This window comes from Lampetra planeri, chromosome 24 (genome assembly GCF_965212315.1).
Source record: "Lampetra planeri chromosome 24, kcLamPlan1.2.h2, whole genome shotgun sequence".
Classification (NCBI taxonomy): Eukaryota; Metazoa; Chordata; class Hyperoartia; order Petromyzontiformes; family Petromyzontidae; genus Lampetra; species Lampetra planeri.
In genome coordinates, this window is record NC_136130.1 from 3,184,926 (window position 1) to 3,208,945 (window position 24,020).

Consider the following 24,020-nt stretch of genomic DNA (forward strand, 5'->3'; position numbering starts at 1 on the left):
GGAGATACATGAACAGTGGGTGGAGATACATGAACAGTGGGTGGAGATACATGAACAGTGGGTGGAGATACATGAGCAGTGGGTGGAGATACATGAACAGTGGGTGGAGATACATGAACAGTGGGTGGAGCTACATGAGCAGTGGGTGGGGCTGCATGAACAGTGGGTGGAGTTACATGAACAGTGGGTGGAGATACATGAACAGTGGGTGGAGATACATGAACAGTGGGTGGAGATACATGAACAGTGGGTGGAGATACATGAACAGTGGGTGGAGATACATGAACAGTGGGTGGAGCTACATGAACAGTGGGTGGAGATACATGAACAGTGGGTGGAGATACATGAACAGTGGGTGGAGCTACATGAGCAGTGGGTGGGGCTGCATGAACAGTGGGTGGAGATACATGAACAGTGGGTGGAGATACATGAACAGTGGGTGGAGCTACATGAACAGTGGGTGGAGCTACATGAGCAGTGGGTGGAGATACATGAACAGTGGGTGGAGATACATGAACAGTGGGTGGAGCTACATGAGCAGTGGGTGGGGCTGCATGAACAGTGGGTGGAGATACATGAACAGTGGGTGGAGATACATGAACAGTGGGTGGAGATACATGAACAGTGGGTGGAGATACATGAACAGTGGGTGGAGATACATGAACAGTGGGTGGAGATACATGAACAGTGGGTGGAGCTACATGAACAGTGGGTGGAGATACATGAACAGTGGGTGGAGATACATGAACAGTGGGTGGAGATACATGAACAGTGGGTGGAGATACATGAACAGTGGGTGGAGCTACATGAGCAGTGGGTGGAGCTACATGAGCAGTGGGTGGAGATACATGAACAGTGGGTGGAGATACATGAACAGTGGGTGGAGATACATGAACAGTGGGTGGAGCTACATGAACAGTGGGTGGAGATACATGAACAGTGGATGGAGATACATGAACAGTGGGTGGAGATACATGAACAGTGGGTGGAGATACATGAACAGTGGGTGGAGATACATGAACAGTGGGTGGAGCTACATGAGCAGTGGGTGGAGATAAATGAGCAGTGGGTGGAGATACATGAACAGTGGGTGGAGATACATGAGCAGTGGGTGGAGCTACATGAACAGTGGGTGGAGCTACATGACTAGTGGGTGGAGCTACATGAACAGTGGGTGGAGCTACATGAGCAGTGGGTGGAGATACATGAGCAGTGGGTGGAGATACATGAGCAGTGGGTGGAGATACATGAGCAGTGGATGGAGATACATGAACAGTGGGTGGAGCTACATGAGCAGTGGGTGGAGATACATGAACAGTGGGTGGAGCTACATGAACAGTGGGTGGAGCTACATGAGCAGTGGGTGGAGATACATGAACAGTGGGTGGAGATACATGAGCAGTGGATGGAGCTACATGAACAGTGGGTGGAGCTACATGAGCAGTGGGTGGAGATACATGAACAGTGGGTGGAGCTACATGAGCAGTGGGTGGAGCTATATGAGCAGTGGATGGAGCTACATGAACAGTGGGTGGAGCTACATGAGCAGTGGGTGGGGCTACATGAGCAGTGGGTGGAGCTACATGAGCAGTGGGTGGGGCTACATGAACAGTGGGTGGAGATACATGAACAGTGGGTGGGGCTACATGAGCAGTGGGTGGAGCTACATGAGCAATGGGTGGGGCTACATGAGCAGTGGCTGGAGCTACATGAGCAGTGGGTGGAGCTACATGAGCAGTGGATGGAGCTACATGAACAGTGGGTGGAGCTACATGAACAGTGGGTGGAGCTACATGAGCAGTGGGTGGAGCTACATGAGCAGTGGGTGGGGCTACATGAGCAGTGGGTGGAGCTACATGAGCAGTGGGTGGAGCTACATGAGCAGTGGGTGGGGATACATGAACAGTGGGTGGGGCTACATGAGCAGTGGGTGGAGCTACATGAGCAGTGGATGGAGATACATGAACAGTGGGTGGAGCTACATGAGCAGTGGATGGAGCTACATGAACAGTGGGTGGAGCTACATGAGCAGTGGGTGGAGATACATGAACAATGAGTGGAGATACATGAACAGTGGGTGGAGCTACATGAGCAGTGGATGGAGCTACATGAACAGTGGGTGGAGATACATGAACAGTGGGTGGAGATACATGAACAGTGAGTGGAGATACATGAACAGTGGGTGGAGCTACATGAGCAGTGGATGGAGCTACATGAACAGTGGGTGGAGATACATGAACAGTGGGTGGGGCTACATGAGCAGTGGATGGAGATACATGAACAGTGGGTGGAGATACATGAGCAGTGGATGGAGTCACATGAACAGTGGGTGGAGCTACATGAGCAGTGGGTGGAGATACATGAACAGTGGGTGGAGCTACATGAGCAGTGGGTGGAGCTATATGAGCAGTGGATGGAGCTACATGAACAGTGGGTGGAGCTACATGAGCAGTGGGTGGGGCTACATGAGCAGTGGGTGGAGCTACATGAACAGTGGGTGGGGCTACATGAGCAGTGGGTGGGGCTACATGAACAGTGGGTGGAGCTACATGAGCAGTGGATGGAGCTACATGAGCAGTGGGTGGGGCTACATGAACAGTGGGTGGAGATACATGAACAGTGGGTGGGGCTACATGAGCAGTGGGTGGAGCTACATGAGCAATGGGTGGGGCTACATGAGCAGTGGCTGGAGCTACATGAGCAGTGGGTGGAGCTACATGAGCAGTGGATGGAGCTACATGAACAGTGGGTGGAGCTACATGAACAGTGGGTGGAGCTACATGAGCAGTGGGTGGAGCTACATGAGCAGTGGGTGGGGCTACATGAGCAGTGGGTGGAGCTACATGAGCAGTGGGTGGAGCTACATGAGCAGTGGGTGGGGATACATGAACAGTGGGTGGGGCTACATGAGCAGTGGGTGGAGCTACATGAGCAGTGGATGGAGATACATGAACAGTGGGTGGAGCTACATGAGCAGTGGATGGAGCTACATGAACAGTGGGTGGAGCTACATGAGCAGTGGGTGGAGATACATGAACAGTGAGTGGAGATACATGAACAGTGGGTGGAGCTACATGAGCAGTGGATGGAGCTACATGAACAGTGGGTGGAGATACATGAACAGTGGGTGGAGATACATGAACAGTGAGTGGAGATACATGAACAGTGGGTGGAGCTACATGAGCAGTGGATGGAGCTACATGAACAGTGGGTGGAGATACATGAACAGTGGGTGGGGCTACATGAGCAGTGGATGGAGATACATGAACAGTGGGTGGAGATACATGAACAGTGGGTGGGGCTACATGAACAGTGAGTGGAGATACATGAACAGTGAGTGGAGCTACATGAGCAGTGGATGGAGATACATGAACAGTGGGTGGAGATACATGAACAGTGGGTGGGGCTACATGAACAGTGGGTGGGGCTACATGAACAGTGGGTGGAGATACATGAACAGTGGGTGGAGCTACATGAGCAGTGGATGGAGATACATGAACAGTGGGTGGAGATACATGAACAGTGGGTGGGGCTACATGAACAGTGGGTGGGACTACATGAACAGTGGGTGGAGATACATGAACAGTGGGTGGAGATACATGAACAGTGGGTGGAGATACATGAACAGTGGGTGGAGATACATGAGCAGTGGGTGGAGATACATGAGCAGTGGGTGGAGATGAACAGTGGGTGGAGATACATGAACAGTGGGTGGAGATACATGAGCAGTGGGTGGAGATACATGAACAGTGGGTGGAAATACATGAACAGTGGGTGGAGCTACATGAACAGTGGGTGGAGATACATGAGCAGTGGGTGGAGATACATGAACAGTGGGTGGAGATACATGAACAGTGGGTGGAGATACATGAGCAGTGGGTGGAGCTACATGAGCAGTGGGTGGAGATACATGAACAGTGGGTGGAGATACATGAGCAGTGGGTGGAGATACATGAGCAGTGGGTGGAGCTACATGAGCAGTGGGTGGAGATACATGAACAGTGGGTGGAGATACATGAACAGTGGGTGGAGATACATGAACAGTGGGTGGAGATACATGAGCAGTGGGTGGAGATACATGAGCAGTGGGTGGAGATACATGAGCAGTGGGTGGAGCTACATGAGCAGTGGGTGGAGATACATGAACAGTGGGTGGAGATACATGAACAGTGGGTGGAGATACATGAACAGTGGGTGGAGATACATGAACAGTGGGTGGAGATACATGAGCAGTGGGTGGAGATACATGAACAGTGGGTGGAGCTACATGAACAGTGGGTGGAGATACATGAACAGTGGGTGGAGATACATGAACAGTGGGTGGAGATACTTGAACAGTGGGTGGAGATACATGAGCAGTGGGTGGAGATATATGAACAGTGGGTGGAGCTACATGAACAGTGGGTGGAGATACATGAGCAGTGGGTGGAGATACATGAACAGTGGGTGGAGATACATGAACAGTGGGTGGAGATACATGAGCATTGGGTGGAGATACATGAACAGTGGTTGGAGATACATGAACAGTGGGTGGAGATACATGAACAGTGGGTGGAGATACATGAACAGTGGGTGGAGATACATGAGCAGTGGGTGGAGATACATGAACAGTGGGTGGAGATACATGAGCAGTGGGTGGAGATACATGAACAGTGGGTGAAGATACATGAGCTGTGGGTGGAGCTACATGAGCAGTGGGTGGAGATACATGAACAGTGGGTGGAGATACATGAACAGTGGGTGGAGATACATGAACAGTGGGTGGAGATACATGAACAGTGGGTGGAGATACATGAGCAGTGGGTGGAGATACATGAACAGTGGGTGGAGCTACATGAACAGTGGGTGGAGATACATGACCAGTGGGTGGAGATACATGAACAGTGGGTGGAGCTACATGAGCAGTGGGTGGAGATACATGAACAGTGGGTGGAGATACATGAACAGTGGGTGGAGATACATGAACAGTGGGTGTAGATACATGAAGAGTGGGTGGAGATACATGAGCAGTGGGTGGAGATACATGAACAGTGGGTGGAGATACATGAACAGTGGGTGGAGATACATGACCAGTGGGTGGAGATACATGAACAGTGGGTGGAGATACATGAACAGTGGGTGGAGATACATGACCAGTGGGTAGAGATACATGAACAGTGGGTGGAGATACATGAACAGTGGGTGGAGATACATGAGCAGTGGGTGGAGATACATGAACAGTGGGTGGAGATACATGAACAGTGGGTGGAGATACATGAACAGTGGGTGGAGATACATGAACAGTGGGTGGAGATACATGAACAGTGGGTGGAGATACATGAGCAGTGGGTGGAGATACATGAACAGTGGGTGGAGCTACATGAACAGTGGGTGGAGATACATGAACAGTGGGTGGAGATACATGAGCAGTGGGTGGAGATACATGAACAGTGGGTGGAGATACATGAGCAGTGGGTGGAGATACATGAACAGTGGGTGGAGATACATGAGCAGTGGGTGGAGATACATGAACAGTGGGTGGAGATACATGAGCAGTGGGTGGAGCTACATGAACAGTGGGTGGAGCTACATGAGCAGTGGGTGGAGCTACATGAGCAGTGGATGGAGCTACATGAACAGTGGGTGGAGCTACATGAGCAGTGGGTGGCGCTACATGAGCAGTGGATGGAGCTACATGAACAGTGGGTGGAGCTACATGAACAGTGGGTGGAGCTACATGAGCAGTGGGTGGAGCTACATGAGCAGTGGATGGAGCTACATGAACAGTGGGTGGAGCTACATGAACAGTGGGTGGAGCTACATGAACAGTGGGTGGAGCTACATGAACAGTGGGTGGAGATACATGAACAGTGGGTAGAGATACATGAACAGTGGGTGGAGATACATGAACAGTGGGTGGAGCTACATGAACAGTGGGTGGAGCTACATGAGCAGTGGGTGGAGCTACATGAGCAGTGGGTGGAGATACATGAACAGTGGGTGGAGCTACATGAGCAGTGGGTGGAGCTACATGAACAGTGGGTGGGGCTACATGAGCAGTGGGTGGAGATACATGAACAGTGGGTGGAGATACATGAACAGTGGGTGTAGATACATGAAGAGTGGGTGGAGATACATGAGCAGTGGGTGGAGATACATGAACAGTGGGTGGAGATACATGAACAGTGGGTGGAGATACATGACCAGTGGGTGGAGATACATGAACAGTGGGTGGAGATACATGAACAGTGGGTGGAGATACATGACCAGTGGGTAGAGATACATGAACAGTGGGTGGAGATACATGAACAGTGGGTGGAGATACATGAGCAGTGGGTGGAGATACATGAACAGTGGGTGGAGATACATGAACAGTGGGTGGAGATACATGAACAGTGGGTGGAGATACATGAACAGTGGGTGGAGATACATGAACAGTGGGTGGAGATACATGAGCAGTGGGTGGAGATACATGAACAGTGGGTGGAGCTACATGAACAGTGGGTGGAGATACATGAACAGTGGGTGGAGATACATGAGCAGTGGGTGGAGATACATGAACAGTGGGTGGAGATACATGAGCAGTGGGTGGAGATACATGAACAGTGGGTGGAGATACATGAGCAGTGGGTGGAGATACATGAACAGTGGGTGGAGATACATGAGCAGTGGGTGGAGCTACATGAACAGTGGGTGGAGCTACATGAGCAGTGGGTGGAGCTACATGAGCAGTGGATGGAGCTACATGAACAGTGGGTGGAGCTACATGAGCAGTGGGTGGCGCTACATGAGCAGTGGATGGAGCTACATGAACAGTGGGTGGAGCTACATGAACAGTGGGTGGAGCTACATGAGCAGTGGGTGGAGCTACATGAGCAGTGGATGGAGCTACATGAACAGTGGGTGGAGCTACATGAACAGTGGGTGGAGCTACATGAACAGTGGGTGGAGCTACATGAACAGTGGGTGGAGATACATGAACAGTGGGTAGAGATACATGAACAGTGGGTGGAGATACATGAACAGTGGGTGGAGCTACATGAACAGTGGGTGGAGCTACATGAGCAGTGGGTGGAGCTACATGAGCAGTGGGTGGAGATACATGAACAGTGGGTGGAGCTACATGAGCAGTGGGTGGAGCTACATGAACAGTGGGTGGGGCTACATGAGCAGTGGGTGGAGATACATGAACAGTGGGTGGAGATACATGAACAGTGGGTGGAGATACATGAGCAGTGGGTGGAGCTACATGAGCAGTGGGTGGAGATACATGAACAGTGGGTGGAGATACATGAACAGTGGGTGGAGATACATGAACAGTGGGTGGAGATACATGAGCAGTGGGTGGAGCTACATGAACAGTGGGTGGAGCTACATGAGCAGTGGGTGGAGATACATGAACAGTGGGTGGAGATACATGAACAGTGGGTGGAGATACATGAACAGTGGGTGGAGATACATGAGCAGTGGGTGGAGCTACATGAGCAGTGGGTGGAGATACATGAGCAGTGGGTGGAGATACATGAACAGTGGGTGGAGATACATGAACAGTGGGTGGAGATACATGAGCAGTGGGTGGAGCTACATGAGCAGTGGGTGGAGATACATGAACAGTGGGTGAAGATACATGAACAGTGGGTGGAGATACATGAACAGTGGGTGGAGATACATGAGCAGTGGGTGGAGCTACATGAACAGTGGGTGGAGCTACATGAGCAGTGGGTGGAGATACATGAACAGTGGGTGGAGATACATGAACAGTGGGTGGAGATACATGAACAGTGGGTGGAGATACATGAGCAGTGGGTGGAGCTACATGAGCAGTGGGTGGAGATACATGAACAGTGGGTGGAGATACATGAACAGTGGGTGGAGATACATGAACAGTGGGTGGAGATACATGAGCAGTGGGTGGAGCTACATGAACAGTGGGTGGAGCTACATGAGCAGTGGGTGGAGCTACATGAACAGTGGGTGGGGCTACATGAGCAGTGGGTGGAGATACATGAACAGTGGGTGGAGATACATGAACAGTGGGTGGAGATACATGAGCAGTGGGTGGAGCTACATGAGCAGTGGGTGGAGATACATGAACAGTGGGTGGAGATACATGAACAGTGGGTGGAGATACATGAACAGTGGGTGGAGATACATGAGCAGTGGGTGGAGCTACATGAACAGTGGGTGGAGCTACATGAGCAGTGGGTGGAGATACATGAACAGTGGGTGGAGATACATGAACAGTGGGTGGAGATACATGAACAGTGGGTGGAGATACATGAGCAGTGGGTGGAGCTACATGAGCAGTGGGTGGAGATACATGAGCAGTGGGTGGAGATACATGAACAGTGGGTGGAGATACATGAACAGTGGGTGGAGATACATGAGCAGTGGGTGGAGCTACATGAGCAGTGGGTGGAGATACATGAACAGTGGGTGGAGATACATGAACAGTGGGTGGAGATACATGAGCAGTGGGTGGAGCTACATGAGCAGTGGGTGGAGATACATGAACAGTGGGTGGAGATACATGAACAGTGGGTGGAGATACATGAACAGTGGGTAGAGATCAGAGGTGGGACAAAGTCATTGTTATGCAAGTCCAAGTCGAGTCGCAAGTCCTCAAATTCATGACTCGAGTCTGACTCGAGTCCAAGTCACATGACTCGAGTCCACACCTCTGGTAGAGATACATGAACAGTGGGTGGAGATACATGAACAGTGGGTGGAGCTACATGAACAGTGGGTGGAGATACATGAACAGTGGGTGGAGCTACATGAACAGTGGGTGGAGATACATGAACAGTGGGTGGAGATACATGAGCAGTGGGTGGAGATACATGAACAGTGGGTGGAGCTACATGAGCAGTGGGTGGAGATACATGAGTAGTGGGTGGAGATACATGAGTAGTGGGTGGAGATACATGAGCAGTGGGTGGAGATACATGAGCAGTGGGTGGAGATACATGAGTAGTGGGTGGAGATACATGAACAGTGGGTGGAGCTACATGAGCAGTGGGTGGAGATACATGAGTAGTGGGTGGAGATACATGAACAGTGGGTGGAGATACATGAACAGTGGGTGGAGATACATGAACAGTGGGTGGAGATAAATGAACAGTGGGTGGAGATACATGAACAGTGGGTGGAGATACATGAGTAGTGGGTGGAGATACATCAACAGTGGGTGGAGCTACATGAACAGTGGGTGGAGCTACATGAGTAGTGGGTGGAGATACATGAGTAGTGGGTGGAGATACATGAGCAGTGGGTGGAGATACATGAGCAGTGGGTGGAGATACATGAGCAGTGGGTGGAGCTACATGAGCAGTGGGTGGAGCTACATGAGCAGTGGGTGGAGCTACATGAGCAGTGGGTGGAGATACATGAGCAGTGGGTGGAGATACATGAGCAGTGGGTGGAGCTACATGAACAGTGGGTGGAGCTACATGAGCAGTGGGTGGAGCTACATGAACAGTGGGTGGAGCTACATGAACAGTGGGTGGAGATACATGAGCAGTGGGTGGAGCTACATGAGCAGTGGGTGGAGCTACATGAGCAGTGGGTGGAGCTACATCAACAGTGGGTGGAGATACATGAGCAGTGGGTGGAGCTACATGAACAGTGGGTGGAGATACATGAGCAGTGGGTGGAGCTACATGAGCAGTGGGTGGAGCTACATGAACAGTGGGTGGAGATACATGAGCAGTGGGTGGAGCTACATGAGCAGTGGGTGGAGCTACATGAGCAGTGGGTGGAGATACATGAGCAGTGGGTGGAGCTACATGAACAGTGGGTGGAGCTACATGAACAGTGGGTGGAGATACATGAGCAGTGGGTGGAGCTACATGAACAGTGGGTGGAGATACATGAGCAGTGGGTGGAGATACATGAGCAGTGGGTGGAGCTACATGAACAGTGGGTGGAGATACATGAGCAGTGGGTGGAGATACATGAGCAGTGGGTGGAGCTACATGAACAGTGGGTGGAGCTACATGAACAGTGGGTGGAGATACATGAGCAGTGGGTGGAGCTACATGAGCAGTGGGTGGAGCTACATGAGCAGTGGGTGGAGAAACATGAGCCGTGGGTCGAGCTACATGGGCAGTGGGTGGAGCTACATGAACAGTGGGTGGAGATACATGAGCAGTGGGTGGAGCTACATGAGCAGTGGGTGGAGATACATGAGCAGTGGGTGGAACTACATGAACAGTGGGTGGAGCTACATGAACAGTGGGTGGAGCTACATGAGCAGTGGGTGGAGCTACATGAGCAGTGGGTGGAGATACATGAACAGTGGGTGGAGATACATGAACAGTGGATGGAGCTACATGAACAGTGGGTGGAGCTACATGAACAGTGGGTGGAGATACATGAACAGTGGGTGGAGCTACATGAGCAGTGGATGGAGCTACATGAACAGTGGGTGGAGATACATGAACAGTGGGTGGAGATACATGAACAGTGGGTGGAGCTACATGAGCAGTGGGTGGAGCTACATGAGCAGTGGGTGGAGATACATGAACAGTGGGTGGAGCTACATGAACAGTGGGTGGAGCTACATGAACAGTGGGTGGAGCTACATGAACAGTGGGTGGAGCTACATGAACAGTGGGTGGAGATACATGAACAGTGGGTGGAGCTACATGAACAGTGGGTGGAGCTACATGAACAGTGGGTGGAGATACATGAACAGTGGGTGGAGATACATGAACAGTGGGTGGAGCTACATGAACAGTGGGTGGAGGTATATGAACAGTGGGTGGAGATATATGAACAGTGGGTGGAGCTACATGAACAGTGGGTGGAGCTACATGAACAGTGGGTGGAGCTACATGAGCAGTGGGTGGAGATACATGAACAGTGGGTGGAGCTACATGAACAGTGGGTGGAGCTACATGAGCAGTGGGTGGAGATACATGAACAGTGGGTGGAGATACATGAGCAGTGGGTGGAGCTACATGAGCAGTGGGTGGAGATACATGAGCAGTGGGTGGAGCTACATGAGCAGTGGGTGGAGATACATGAACAGTGGGTGGAGCTACATGAGCAGTGGGTGGAGATACATGAACAGTGGGTGGAGATACATGAGCAGTGGGTGGAGCTACATGAACAGTGGGTGGAGATACATGAGCAGTGGGTGGAGATACATGAGCAGTGGGTGGAGCTACATGAGCAGTGGGTGGAGATACATGAACAGTGGATGGAGCTACATGAACAGTGGGTGGAGCTACATGAACAGTGGGTGGAGATACATGAACAGTGGGTGGAGCTACATGAGCAGTGGATGGAGCTACATGAACAGTGGGTGGAGATACATGGACAGTGGGTGGAGATACATGAACAGTGGGTGGAGCTACATGAGCAGTGGGTGGAGCTACATGAGCAGTGGGTGGAGATACATGAACAGTGGGTGGAGCTACATGAACAGTGGGTGGAGCTACATGAACAGTGGGTGGAGCTACATGAACAGTGGGTGGAGCTACATGAACAGTGGGTGGAGATACATGAACAGTGGGTGGAGCTACATGAACAGTGGGTGGAGCTACATGAACAGTGGGTGGAGATACATGAACAGTGGGTGGAGATACATGAACAGTGGGTGGAGCTACATGAACAGTGGGTGGAGGTATATGAACAGTGGGTGGAGATATATGAACAGTGGGTGGAGCTACATGAACAGTGGGTGGAGCTACATGAACAGTGGGTGGAGCTACATGAGCAGTGGGTGGAGATACATGAACAGTGGGTGGAGCTACATGAACAGTGGGTGGAGCTACATGAGCAGTGGGTGGAGATACATGAACAGTGGGTGGAGCTACATGAACAGTGGGTTGAGCTACATGAACAGTGGGTGGAGCTACATGAACAGTGGGTGGAGATACATGAGCAGTGGGTGGAGCTACATGAGCAGTGGGTGGAGCTACATGAGCAGTGGGTGGAGCTACATGAGCAGTGGGTGCAGCTACATGACAAGTGGGTGGAGATACATGAACAGTGGGTGGAGCTACATGAACAGTGAGTGGAGCTACATGAACAGTGGGTGGGGCTACATGAACGGTGGGTGGAGCTACATGAGCAGTGGGTGGAGCTACATGAGCAGTGGGTGGAGCTACATGAACAGTGGGTGGGGCTACATGAACAGTGGGTGGGGCTACATGAACAGTGGGTGGAGCTACATGAGCAGTGGGTGGAGCTACATGAGCAGTGGGTGGAACTCATGAACAGTGGGTGGAGCTACATGAGCAGTGGGTGGAGCTTCATGAACAGTGGGTGGAGCTACATGAACAGTGTGTGGAGCTGCATGAGCAGTGGGTGGAGCTACATGAGCAGTGGGTGGAGCTACATGAGCAGTGGGTGGAACTCATGAACAGTGGGTGGAGCTACATGAGCAGTGGGTGGAGCTACATGAACAGTGGGTGGAGCTCATGAACAGTGGGTGGAGCTACATGAACAGTGGGTGGAGCTACATGAACAGTGGGTGGAGCTACATGAACAGTGGGTGGAGCTACATGAACAGTGGGTGGAGCTACATGAACAGTGGGTGGAGCTACACGAACAGTGTGTGGAGCTACACGAGCAGTGGGTGGAGCTACATGAGCAGTGGGTGGAGCTACATGAACAGTGGGTGGAGCTATATGAGCAGTGGGTAGAGCTACATGAGCAGTGGGTGGAGCTACATGAGCAGTGGGTGGAGCTACATGAGCAGTGGGTGGAGCTACATGAACAGTGGGTGGAGCTCATGAACAGTGGGTGGAGCTACATGAACAGTGGGTGGAGCTACATGAACAGTGGGTGGAGCTACATGAACAGTGGGTGGAGCTACATGAACAGTGGGTGGAGCTACATGAACAGTGGGTGGAGCTACATGAACAGTGTGTGGAGCTACACGAGCAGTGGGTGGAGCTACATGAACAGTGGGTGGAGCTACATGAGCAGTGGGTAGAGCTACATGAGCAGTGGGTGGAGCTACATGAGCAGTGGGTGGAGCTAGCCCACGGCACACGCCGGTTGTGCGGCGTCTCGCCTTGTCCCTCACCGGTGACCTGGTCGACGAGGATGCGCGAGGTGATGATGCGCCCGTACTGCGAGAAGAGCTGCTCCAGCTCCTTCTGGCTCATGTTCTTGGGCAGGCCGCTCACGTAGAGGTTGGCGTCGCGGATGGATGCCGAACTGGGGCGCGCGTAGGACACCTGCGCGGGACACGGCACGACACGGTGGGAGGGGGGGGGGCACAGGTGAGGACGTGTCGATATCTGGAATCCAGGGAGCCCTGGTGGTAAGGAATATCAGATACTGGAGGAATGCCAAATTCTCTCGTGATGTCAATTTCTAAACGTGGCGGGAAAAACCGGAGGACCCAGTGAAAAATCACGATTAGAGCACGCATTTAGAGTACACATTCTACAGCAGCATTATCAGGTGCTGTTGGCACAAATGACGCTATATACAATTAAAAAAATGCATATCAATACAGTAAAACCTTGGATTGCGAGCATAATTTGTTCCGGAAACGTGTTTGTAATCCAAAGCACTCGTATATCAGTTGTGATCACGTGACGCTCGGCAGACAAAGCGTATACACGTACTGCTCGTGTTGCAAGACCTCGCTCGTTTATCAAATTAATATTTATTTTAAAAAATTGCTCGTCTTGCAAAACACTCGCAGACCAAGTTACTCGCAATCCAAGGTTTCACTGTATTGTAATAACAACATTAACATGGTGATAATGGTAAAGGATTTTCAGCTACTGCCCCAACTATCAGGGACAGTTTAACGCAGTCCCGGCTTTAGGCGCTGCGACCGCGAACCATGAGCACCCAGCCCCCTTCCCGACCCCCACCCACTGCCCACAAAAATACATACAGCCTCAGAGCGGTTGGTACACAATACTGTGGCCACAATGGTAAATCCTATGGGTAATTTGCTAAGTAAAGGCATTGCATTACAATGCGTTTGTAATAAGTGGCACATGCCAAAATTTAAGTGGTTTTGTTCGTTTTAACTCCGATTTAGCGCTTAAAGCCCAGAACTGAAATAGCCCAGGTGAATAACAATGGTACTTTTGGCATCGTCGGGCTCTGGTGGCGGTGGCGATGGTGGTAAAACAGTCGAGTGAAGGAATTGAAGAGACAAAGAAAGGGCAACCTAAATCGATCGCAGCCCTCCTCAAACGTAATACAGCTCTGCCTAAGCCAAACGCAGCACCTCCGTGACGAAAACGGAAGCGGCAAAGTTCGCCACGATCGGCGCGGCGCTCCGCTTATGCGCGGAGGTCTCATGACGGCGACAACAGAGGCGAGAGTTTGACAACAGAGGCGAGAGATCTCATGACGGCGGCGACAGAGGCGAGAGTTCGACGCGAGCCGGTGGGGAGCCAGCGTGGAACAGCCGAGGCGGCGCTCATTGGAACGGGCAGACGGGCGTGCAGTGAAGTTGCTGTGCATCACTGGAGCTGCCGCCGATTAACTCCCGCCCGCCGATCAACAACTCCCGCCGTTCAACAACTCCCGCTGATCAACAACTCCCGCTGATCAACAACTCCCGTGGATCAACTCCTGCTGATCAACAACTCCCACTGATCAACAACTCCCGTGGATCAACTTCTGCCGATCAACAACTCCCGCGGATCGACTGCCGCTGATCTGACGTCACGTTCCTTTTGCACGCAACATTGTGTTCCAGTGTAAAGCCAAGGTCCTCTGATTTTATTTCTTCCTTCTCGGTGTCCGCCCTGCTATCCAGCTTGGGTGGAGCACACACACCATGCTGTGAATTCGACGATCCGAGTTTCACTTCCTGGCCACAGCCAACTCGTCAGTGGCGAGCGATGTTATCCGAACCGACCGCATCCTGGGCCACCCCCGCTTCCACCAGCCGGCGAAAGTCCAACAAAGTGAAGGGCGCTAAAAACGACGACCCTCAATCGACATTGGACTAGGGACAGGTCCTAATCCAGCGAGTGGATTGACAAATGGCTGTAAATTATTTTATCTCCGCGGGTCGCGTTCGGTTGCAAATAAAGAATTTGGCTGCGAGTATCGATTTCCACGTAATAAGCCGCTTCATTTGGGCTATCGTTAGTGGCCGGGTCACTTCTCCAAAAGAGCTATGTAGCCGAGCGGGGCCTTACCTGGTAAAAATATAAAAAATATATATTTTTAGAGCTCGTAAAACCCCGACCCACGGCAGAGATCGTCGAACGCGAACTGCCGTCCAGGAAATCCGCACGCGGTCCGGAGTCGAACCCGGACTTCGGGGCTCCAAAGGCTTGGCAGACGAGACAAAGCGGCGGTGTCACTCGGCCGCCCGTGGGCGCTTCGCCCGCCCCGTTTGCACCGCCGGCTTTTATCGCGGCCGGCTGAAGCAATCACTCAGGGCCACGCAATCCATCATACGCGGGACAAACGCATTCATAACCACGCCTCACCCGCCATCGATCTCCCGGCTTTGTGGGTATTCGTCAATAAAACCTTAATAGAACAACGGCCAAACGATGGCAAGGCTTTCTTCATATTTGAAATAATTGGGTATTTTACAACGCAAACAAAAAGTCTTATTTTGAAATATATATATCCGCTCGCGTTTTTTTTTCTCTCCCTACAGTTAGTTCTTTTGTTGCTGAGGAATTTGTGTACTTCTACACTTCGTTTATACGTATTTATTTATAGCGACTTACTTACATGTTCTCACGTTTGCCCCTGTATCGTTTTTGTTCATATTGTTTGTTCATGTAACATGCTGACCCGCCCCTACTGGGCATCTGTGAAACAATTGATTTGTAGCTCGTCGGAGATTGTGCGTCTCGTGACAGTCACACTCATGCTGGCTACGTACGGTGCGAAAGAAGTTCAAAATACATACAAGAGCAAAACAAACTGGAAGATTATGCATTTTCATGGAGTTATTGGTGACAACAGTGAGGACATTCAACTCATTACACTTGACACCCACGGTCAATCACAACCCAGTCTATGTAAGTCTATGGATCTCTATGTAAGTCTATGGATCTCTATGTAAGTCTGTGGGTCTCTATGTAAGTTTATGGATCTCTATGTAAGTCGATGTATCTCTATGTTAATGTTAGGTACTCTATGCTAGTCCATGGATCTCTGTGTAAGTCATTGGGTGGATAGGCTGGTGACCTTCAATTCGCCACCCTTGAGAGCCACTTTGAATCGCAGGCGGCTGAAACGTGGACTCAAACCCAGCGTCTCAGCCGTACCGGCTGAGCGGCTGTGACCGCTAATGCCACCCAGCCATCTCTGAAAAGCGTTACTGAGAAGTGCGTGAAGAACTATACAAGTCACCTGCCCACGCTTGTGAACTAGAAGACGGCCCCCCAGGCAGCCCTGTGCCTAGAGTGGCTTACCCTCGATTGGGTTGAGGGTGAGGGTTGGACTCCTGTTTTGGGTCGATGAAGCCAACTACCATCGCTCCAGCGGGGTTGATAGCCCATCGCGACGTGGCTTGCCGCTGGCATGTATAACAAATCGGCTCCTGCCACGGGAAGGTGGAATTTCCACTGCAGCCTTAAGCCCTGCCAAACGAATGTAAGCACTGACTCACAACGGTTTGAGCAGAGGCTGGCCATTTGTGACTAAAATAGAGAGCTCATTCTTTGAAAATGTTTTTGTATTTTCGTTTGTTTTACCCCTCTGAACATTACAACTAAAAGTGCTTCCAAAATATCGACACAATTAGCCACCACGGAGCTTCTTACTTCTTTATTGTCTTTGGGCAGAAGCTGCCATGAAAAACATCCTAAGGAGACCAGTGGTCTCTGATGAGTGATTTAGACGAAATATCTGGCAGCGTCTGTGTAGATATACGGGGCAAACTTTTAGAACAACAAAAACAACCCTTAACACATCCGTCAAGAACAATATATAAAAGTTATATATAAATATATATAACAGGCGACGTTTTTTCTTCATGGCGCGTGTGATGAGTTCTGGTTTTTTACTTGTGCTTGTGCACCTCTGCAAATGCAGCAGTGGCAGTGGCAGCATCGTCAACTAATGATCTGTCTGTCCACCTCACCGCGTGTTTCAACGGTGAGCGCACCGCGCCGCGCACGCCGGCGACCCGAGTTCGATTCCCGCTCACGACCAATGACAGGAGAGGATATTTAAAACTGATCTTGGGCATCCCCTAGGTCGACTCAGCCTTAAATTATGACTTGGTGTATAGTTTAAGTATCAGCACGGGGGGGGGGGGGGGGATCTTTGCCTTTATCTGTTTACGTGTCTGTGTGTTTATCTATGTGCTTTATGCTCAGTGTTTCACGTACATATTGTATGCTTTATATAATTATGCACATTCACTATGGGAACCTCATTTGCCAGTAAAAATATGATAATTGGTTCTTTACCCTTCTATCTGGCAACAAAAAGGTGTCAGTTTTGTTGCCAGATAGAAGGGTAAAGAACCAAAGAACCAATTATCATTATGCACATTCTAGACGTATGAAATACCAATGAAAATGACCAGACACACAGGCGCACGAACACAGATGGACAGGAAGACAGTCAGACACATACACGGACGACACGCACCACACACAAAGACTAAGACCGGCCCGCGTAGCCATAACAGAATTTAGAGGCTAATGTTTCACAACGGGCTGGGTGCTCAGCACCATGCCCAGCCGCCCCTGTCTGAGTCGACCTAGGGGAGGCCCAGCACGGGTGTTGGTCGTGAGCGGAAATCGAACTCGGGTCACCGGGTTCGTAGCGCAGCACGTTAACCGTTGCAGTATCGCTCCCCAAAGACACAGACACACACGAACAGACAGGTGGACAGACACACAGACAGACAGTACAGGAGATAAAGAGACAGCCTGAGAGGAAGAGGCAGAGATAGAGGAAATGTTCTCGACAACCCCATGAACTGCGGCACAATAACCCCGGCTGCTATCGCGACTTTACTGGTGATGTACAATCAGATCTGTCAGAGGTGTGCGCGTACATTGTGGCGTGTGCGTGAAGGTAGCAGCTTGAGATCATGAATGGCAATCTTGTCGCGGGCAGGGAACCGAGCGCGGTGTCCACCCGCTCAGTCACTCGCTCCCCCGACCACTTTACTAACGAACACTTTTACTCACGAACGCTTTACTAATGAACGCTTAACTCGAGAACACTTTACTCACGAACTCTTTACTCGTGAACAATTTACTAATGAACACTTTACTAATGAACGTTTAACTCGAGAAAACTTTACTAACGAACACTTTACAAATGAACGCTTAACTCGAGAACACTTTACTCACGAACTCTTTACTCGTGAACAATTTACTAATGAACACTTTACTAATGAACGTTTAACTCGAGAAAACTTTACTAACGAACACTGTACAAATGAACGCTTTACTCGAGAACACTTTACTGACGAACACGGGGTACAGCTCAGCTACGACATCACCCTCCCTGTACTCGAGATCCTCCACGGACTCACCGTGCCTCTTCCCCTCTCATCTCACTCTACGACCCTTCCACGTGTCACTTATAATTATGAATGTAATTCGTAAATGTAATTAAACATTCAATTGTTATTAATTCATGTAACGTTCTCCACTACATCAAGAAAACCCGATTTTTTTTGTCGTGAATGAGAATAATTAATAAAGTAATCACATTAACGATTGACAATGTCAGTGATAATATCTTTGTCACCTGGCCTTAACCCTGACCTTGGCCGTAACTCTGGCCCTGGTGCTAACCCCGGCCCATAAATCCTGGGCGCCACGGTGGCGAGATGTTAACTACCTCGCCTGGTATACAAGAGGTCTCGGGTTCAATCCTGACCCTGACGCCCGCTGTATATTTGGAGTTGTGTGGTGGTGTGATGTGTGTTGGTGCGTGTGTGTACGTGTACATACGCGTGCTTGTGTCTATATATATTTGGAGTCGCGTGGATTTTTCTCCGGGTCCTCCGGTTTTTCCCTCCACATTTAGAAACACGTGTTCAGAGTATTTGGCCGCTGTTATAAATTTCCACACAATGCTGAGCCCCTTCCTTGAGCCATCATTTGTGTCCAGGTCGCTTCTGATAAAGAGCTACGTCGATCAGTGGGCTTTACCTGGTCAAATAAAAACAAATTTAGCTTCGACCCTGTCTGTGTCCCTGACCCTAGCATTGGCCCTCGCCCTTCCTCTCGGCTTAAGTAGCCCGCTGCTCCAAACTGCAGATCAAATTGAGAATGACCTCTACCCTCTTTCACAATCTCCCAAGATAAGCAGCCGCACCCATCCCCCCGCTCCCCCCAATCTTTTTGCGGCCGCCTTGAGATCACGGTGGCAATTGCTCGTTTAAAATGCAGATTGCTCTCAAGTGCATTTCTCACAATCCGACAACAGTGGGTAGTGGTGGTGGTGGGCGGCTGGCGGTGGGGTGGGGCGTGGGACACCAAGGGTAAGCGATCGACAGAGACGCACAGATTTATTATTTTCAAAACTGAGAAGTTCAAACTTCTCGGCAACAACAGCACCAGCTCGCCCGCTCGCCCACGCGTTGGCCGCAGCCGAGTGGCGGTGGGGCGGTCGCCAGACAGCGGCGCCGTGGTCACCACGCCGCTCAGCGGCCGCGGATGACCCACTCCCGGAGCCACCGCGAGCCCAGCGCGGCTGGCGAGGGTCGCTTTAAAGCCGCAGTGGCGGCGGACAACCCAAGCCACCCGGAGGTGGCGACAGCTCCACGATCCCTCGCACTCCCTCCCTCTCCCTCCCTCTTTTCTTCCCTCCTTCGCCCTCCTTCACCCACCCTTGCCTTTCTTCGCCCTCCCTTGCCCTTCATCCCTGGCCCCTTGCCCTCCCTCCCTCGCACTCCCCCTCCCTGGCCCCGCTCGCCGGCTCGGCGCGACGGAGCAGCACGGCTCCTCCGCAGCGGCGCGGTTCCGGATTTTGTTTCCTCGCGGTGGGCGAATGGTTTTGACGCCGCGGCTGCGGTGGGATGACGGCACGGCGAGTTCTCGCAGCGAGAAGGAGACTGAGGGGTTTGTGTCTGCGGCGGTCGCCCCGTTGCCGTGGCGGCATCGATCGTGCAACAAAAAACGCCCGCGCTGAAAACGCGGAAACGAGAAGTGTAAGGATGGCGCTATGAAGAAGGGTCATTGCTCGAAACGTTGTCTATCACTGTCTATATTTGTATTTCAGTTTAAGGCCGCGCTCACACAGTGACGGATGTGCTGCGTTGTGTCCCCCGAGCGAGTGGTGGAGAGAGCCAGCAGTGGATAGACCCTGGCTGGTCAGGATGATTGATCTAAACGTGCAAAGGGACTACGTTGAGGTTTCTGAGCTAAAATATGTTACCCAGTACAAAGACAAAGACCCCCTGCATAGCCTTAACACTACTTTTGGGGCAAGTGCTGTTCGCGAAAACCTATGAAGGCTGGCACGGCACATGAGGGGGTGGGTGGCCAGCACCACGCCCGGCCGCCTTTGTCTCCCCAGTGGCGATGTTTACACACCGCACCAGGTACCTATTTGAAGCTGAGTCGACCCAGAGGAGGCCCAGGACCTGGTTCAGATAATCGTCACTGTTGTTGGCCGTAAGTCAGATTCGAACCAGGGTCCACGGGTTCGTAGCGCAGTGCGCTAACCGCTACACTATACACACTCACGCGTACACGTGCGTGTGTGTGCGTGTGTGTGCGGGCACACGCGAGAGACCTTTAAATACACGCGTGTGCGTGCGTGCATGCGAGAGAGAGTGAAGGGAGAGGGGCTGGAGGAGGAGGAGGAGGCGGGGAGAGATACACACAGCTCGCTCTCCCACTCGCTCTCTCTCTCCCCTGCCTGCAGAGCACCGATAAAGGGGGGAGAGGAGTGGGGTGGTGGGGGGGCCCTATCTGGAGCGAGGAGATAAGCGGCTGCTGGAATCGCTCGGAGTTGTGACCGGAAACCACCGGGCATCACAAACCTCCTCACCCCCATTTATCTGCCTTTTATTTATTTATTTACTTAACTGCGCACCAAATGCTCGCGTGACATTCGAGGCTGTAAAGGACATCTGATATAAATACACACGCGCGCACACGCGTGTGTACGTGCGTGTGTATCGGTGAGCTGTGGGTTTCGAGCTATATTTGGAAGGCGGATGCGTTCGTCGATGTGAACGCGCGCGCGCGTGCGTGTATGTAGCAAAGTCAAATTGCACCTCCGATGTGCACGGTTGGCTACGTACGATGCGAAAGAAGTTCAAGGTAGATTTGAAGTTTCCGTGACTGCAAGGATCCATACTCTTTGGTTCTTTCGGTAAAGTCACGTAGGTGAAAATAAAAAAATAATACTAATAAAAAAGGAAAATAACGTTTCGGAAGCAACACAAGCCTCCGTCATCAGGTAGGACAGCCACAGCAAGACATCATTATTTCTTGCTGTGATTTTATTTAGTTATTTTCATTTTTATTTTATTTTTATTATTTTCATTATTATTTTGTATTTTCATCTACGTGACTTTACCGAAAGACCCAAAGAGTAAGTTCAAGGTACTTGCTTACGTAAGGGCAAATATTCCCCTAACCCCACCATTCAGCTCGATAGACCACGGTTTGACGCGTATTACAGATTGCGAAGATTTATTTCTTTTGAAACCTAGAAATAAAAAATATCTGCCGTGGTGGCGAGATGTTAACTACATCGCCTAGTATAAGGAGGTCTTTGGGTTAGATCGCGTAAGTGTAAATGCGTCGTAACCCTCCACCACCCAACACAGCCCATTAGTAAGGGATTTGTCGCGTGAACAAAACGCGCAAATGAGTTACTACTTCAGCCCACTGGTGTGTGTTGGAAAGTAAATCCTCAACATTTACAATTTGACTACGACGGAGGCCGTGGGTTCGATCCCGACCCTGACGCTTGTATATTTTGAGTTTGCGTGTCTGTCTCCCCGTGGTCGTGTGGATTTTTACCCGGGTCCTCCCATTTTTTCCCCCAACACATTTATTTATAATCAACATCACGCGTTTATAATAATATTTGGCTGCAATACATTTCCACGTGATAAGCTGCTTCGTTGGAGCTATCATTTGTGGCGAGGTCGCTTCTGAAAAACGGCGATATAGCTCAGTGGGCCTTACCTGGTAAAATATAAAAATGTTTAAGTTAAAATTGTCAGCGAGCGCCTATTAAGTGCGGCACGGCGCTTACATCTGCGGTGACGTGCTCGCGCCAATTCTGATAAATGCTAGCCATGCACAGATCCGCTGGATACTCATACTTGTTTTGGCTGAGTCAACCTAGTGGAGGCCCAAAATGTGGCTGACGTTGCGCAACTTGCCGAGATTTCCGGGGCCGAAGCTCTTCTGCACGCTGCAGCATTTCGGACAAACAGAAGCGCGCATCCCTCGTCTATTTGCGAGCGCCTATTAAGGCCAACGTGGTACGTACAGCGGTTGAGGTGGACAGATTCCACACATACCCACCCATGGCTATGTTTTGGCCGAGTCAACCTAGGGGAGGGCCCTACGCGTTTTCAATATGCAAATTGACACTGGTGTGCGTGTGAGCGCATGAGCACTGGCCAGCGCTAAAATCTGGGTCACAAGAATTGTAGCGGCTGCTGGAATCGCTAACCGCATTCAAGACAGAACCAAGATTAGCCTTTAACAGATTAGCCCCCACATAGCCTTTAACAGGCGATTGTAAGCGAGCACCAATGAAGGACAACAGTGGGCCGCCACCACCAAGCCCTCTAGCTCTTTTTTTTCTTTCTGCTCAATGCCGATGTTTACGCACCGCACCAGGCACTCATTTAAGCCTGAGTCAACCTAGGGGAGGCCACTGACCGGTACAGATATTCACCGCTGTTATTTTTGGTCGTGAGCACGAATTAAACTCGGGCCGCTGGATTCGGAGCGCAGTGCGCCAACCACGAGATTGCCACTCAAGCACACACACACAAAGACAAAGAGGACGATCCCCCGTATAGCCTTATCAGACTGTTGGGGCAAGTGCTGTTAGCGTACGCCTATGAATGCCGGCACGGCACACGAGGGCGTGGGTGGCCAGCACCACCACAGGCCACCTTTGTCTCCCCAGTGGCGACGTTTACACACGGCACCAACGTACTCATTTTAGGCTGAGTCGACCTAGGGGAGGCCCATGATCCGTATCAAATAATAGTCACTGGCGGTGGCCGTGATCGGGAATCGAACTCGGGTCGCCGGGTTCGTAGCGCAGTTCTAACCACCGTGCCGCCCACACACACACAGGCACAGACCCGCAAATAAACATAAAAAACGCTATTGCCCTGGAAGTTTGAAATATTGAATCCGGCATTCTGAAGGGAGCGCGCCTATCCAGGAGGGATGTCGTATCAGCAGCGAGCAAGCAGATGCCGCCCCCCAGAGCTCGCCTCATTTCGCATTTCACGTAAACAAAAAGGAGAAAAAAATACAAAAAAAAGCAGCAGCCATTAAACAAAAAAACAAAGATCAGACCATGCACGGACGCACGCTCACGCTCATGCACGCGCGCAGAGTGCCAATTTTGTTTTATTGCCTTTGTTCTGCCTTTGTCTATCCGCCTCGGTTTTAACTTTCTTTGTGTCTTTGTGGTGTTTTTGTTTCGTCTCGCTCTCTCTTTCCCTCTCTTTGTATGCTCCCCACTCTTCCCTCCCTCCCCTCCACTCTGCCCCCCACCTTCCCCACACCGCCCCCTCCCACCCACCCTCCCTCCCTCCCTCCACCACCTCCTCCCCCGTGTATTTGAAAGGTAGGCAACGTGGCTTTGAAGATGCCTGATAACGCCGCATTAACATCAGAGGCCCATTCCCGGCTCGCTGATGAAATTGAGGCTCGAATGCACGGACGGCACACGCTAAGACGGGCGCGCGCACACACACGTACACACACATACACACATACACGCACACACACGAACACACACACGCACGCGCGCACACACACGTACACACACGCACGCGCACACGCATACGTTAACACACGCACGCGCACACTCACACACACAGGTACACACACATACACACACGCACACACACACGCACACACGCACACACACACGAACACACACGCACACAC

The 24,020-nt window shown here is 51.1% G+C and overlaps 1 protein-coding gene across 1 annotated transcript in view; it reads right to left on the reverse strand.

Moving 5' to 3' along the window:
* LOC144726658 (ELAV-like protein 2) overlaps positions 1 to 24,020 on the reverse strand; it is a 141,344-nt gene that overhangs the window by 18,848 nt on the left and 98,476 nt on the right. The window contains exon 4 of the mRNA XM_078605413.1: positions 13,019 to 13,172. Coding sequence (XP_078461539.1) covers positions 13,019 to 13,172 — 154 coding nt within the window. The remainder of the gene's footprint in view (positions 1 to 13,018; positions 13,173 to 24,020) is intronic.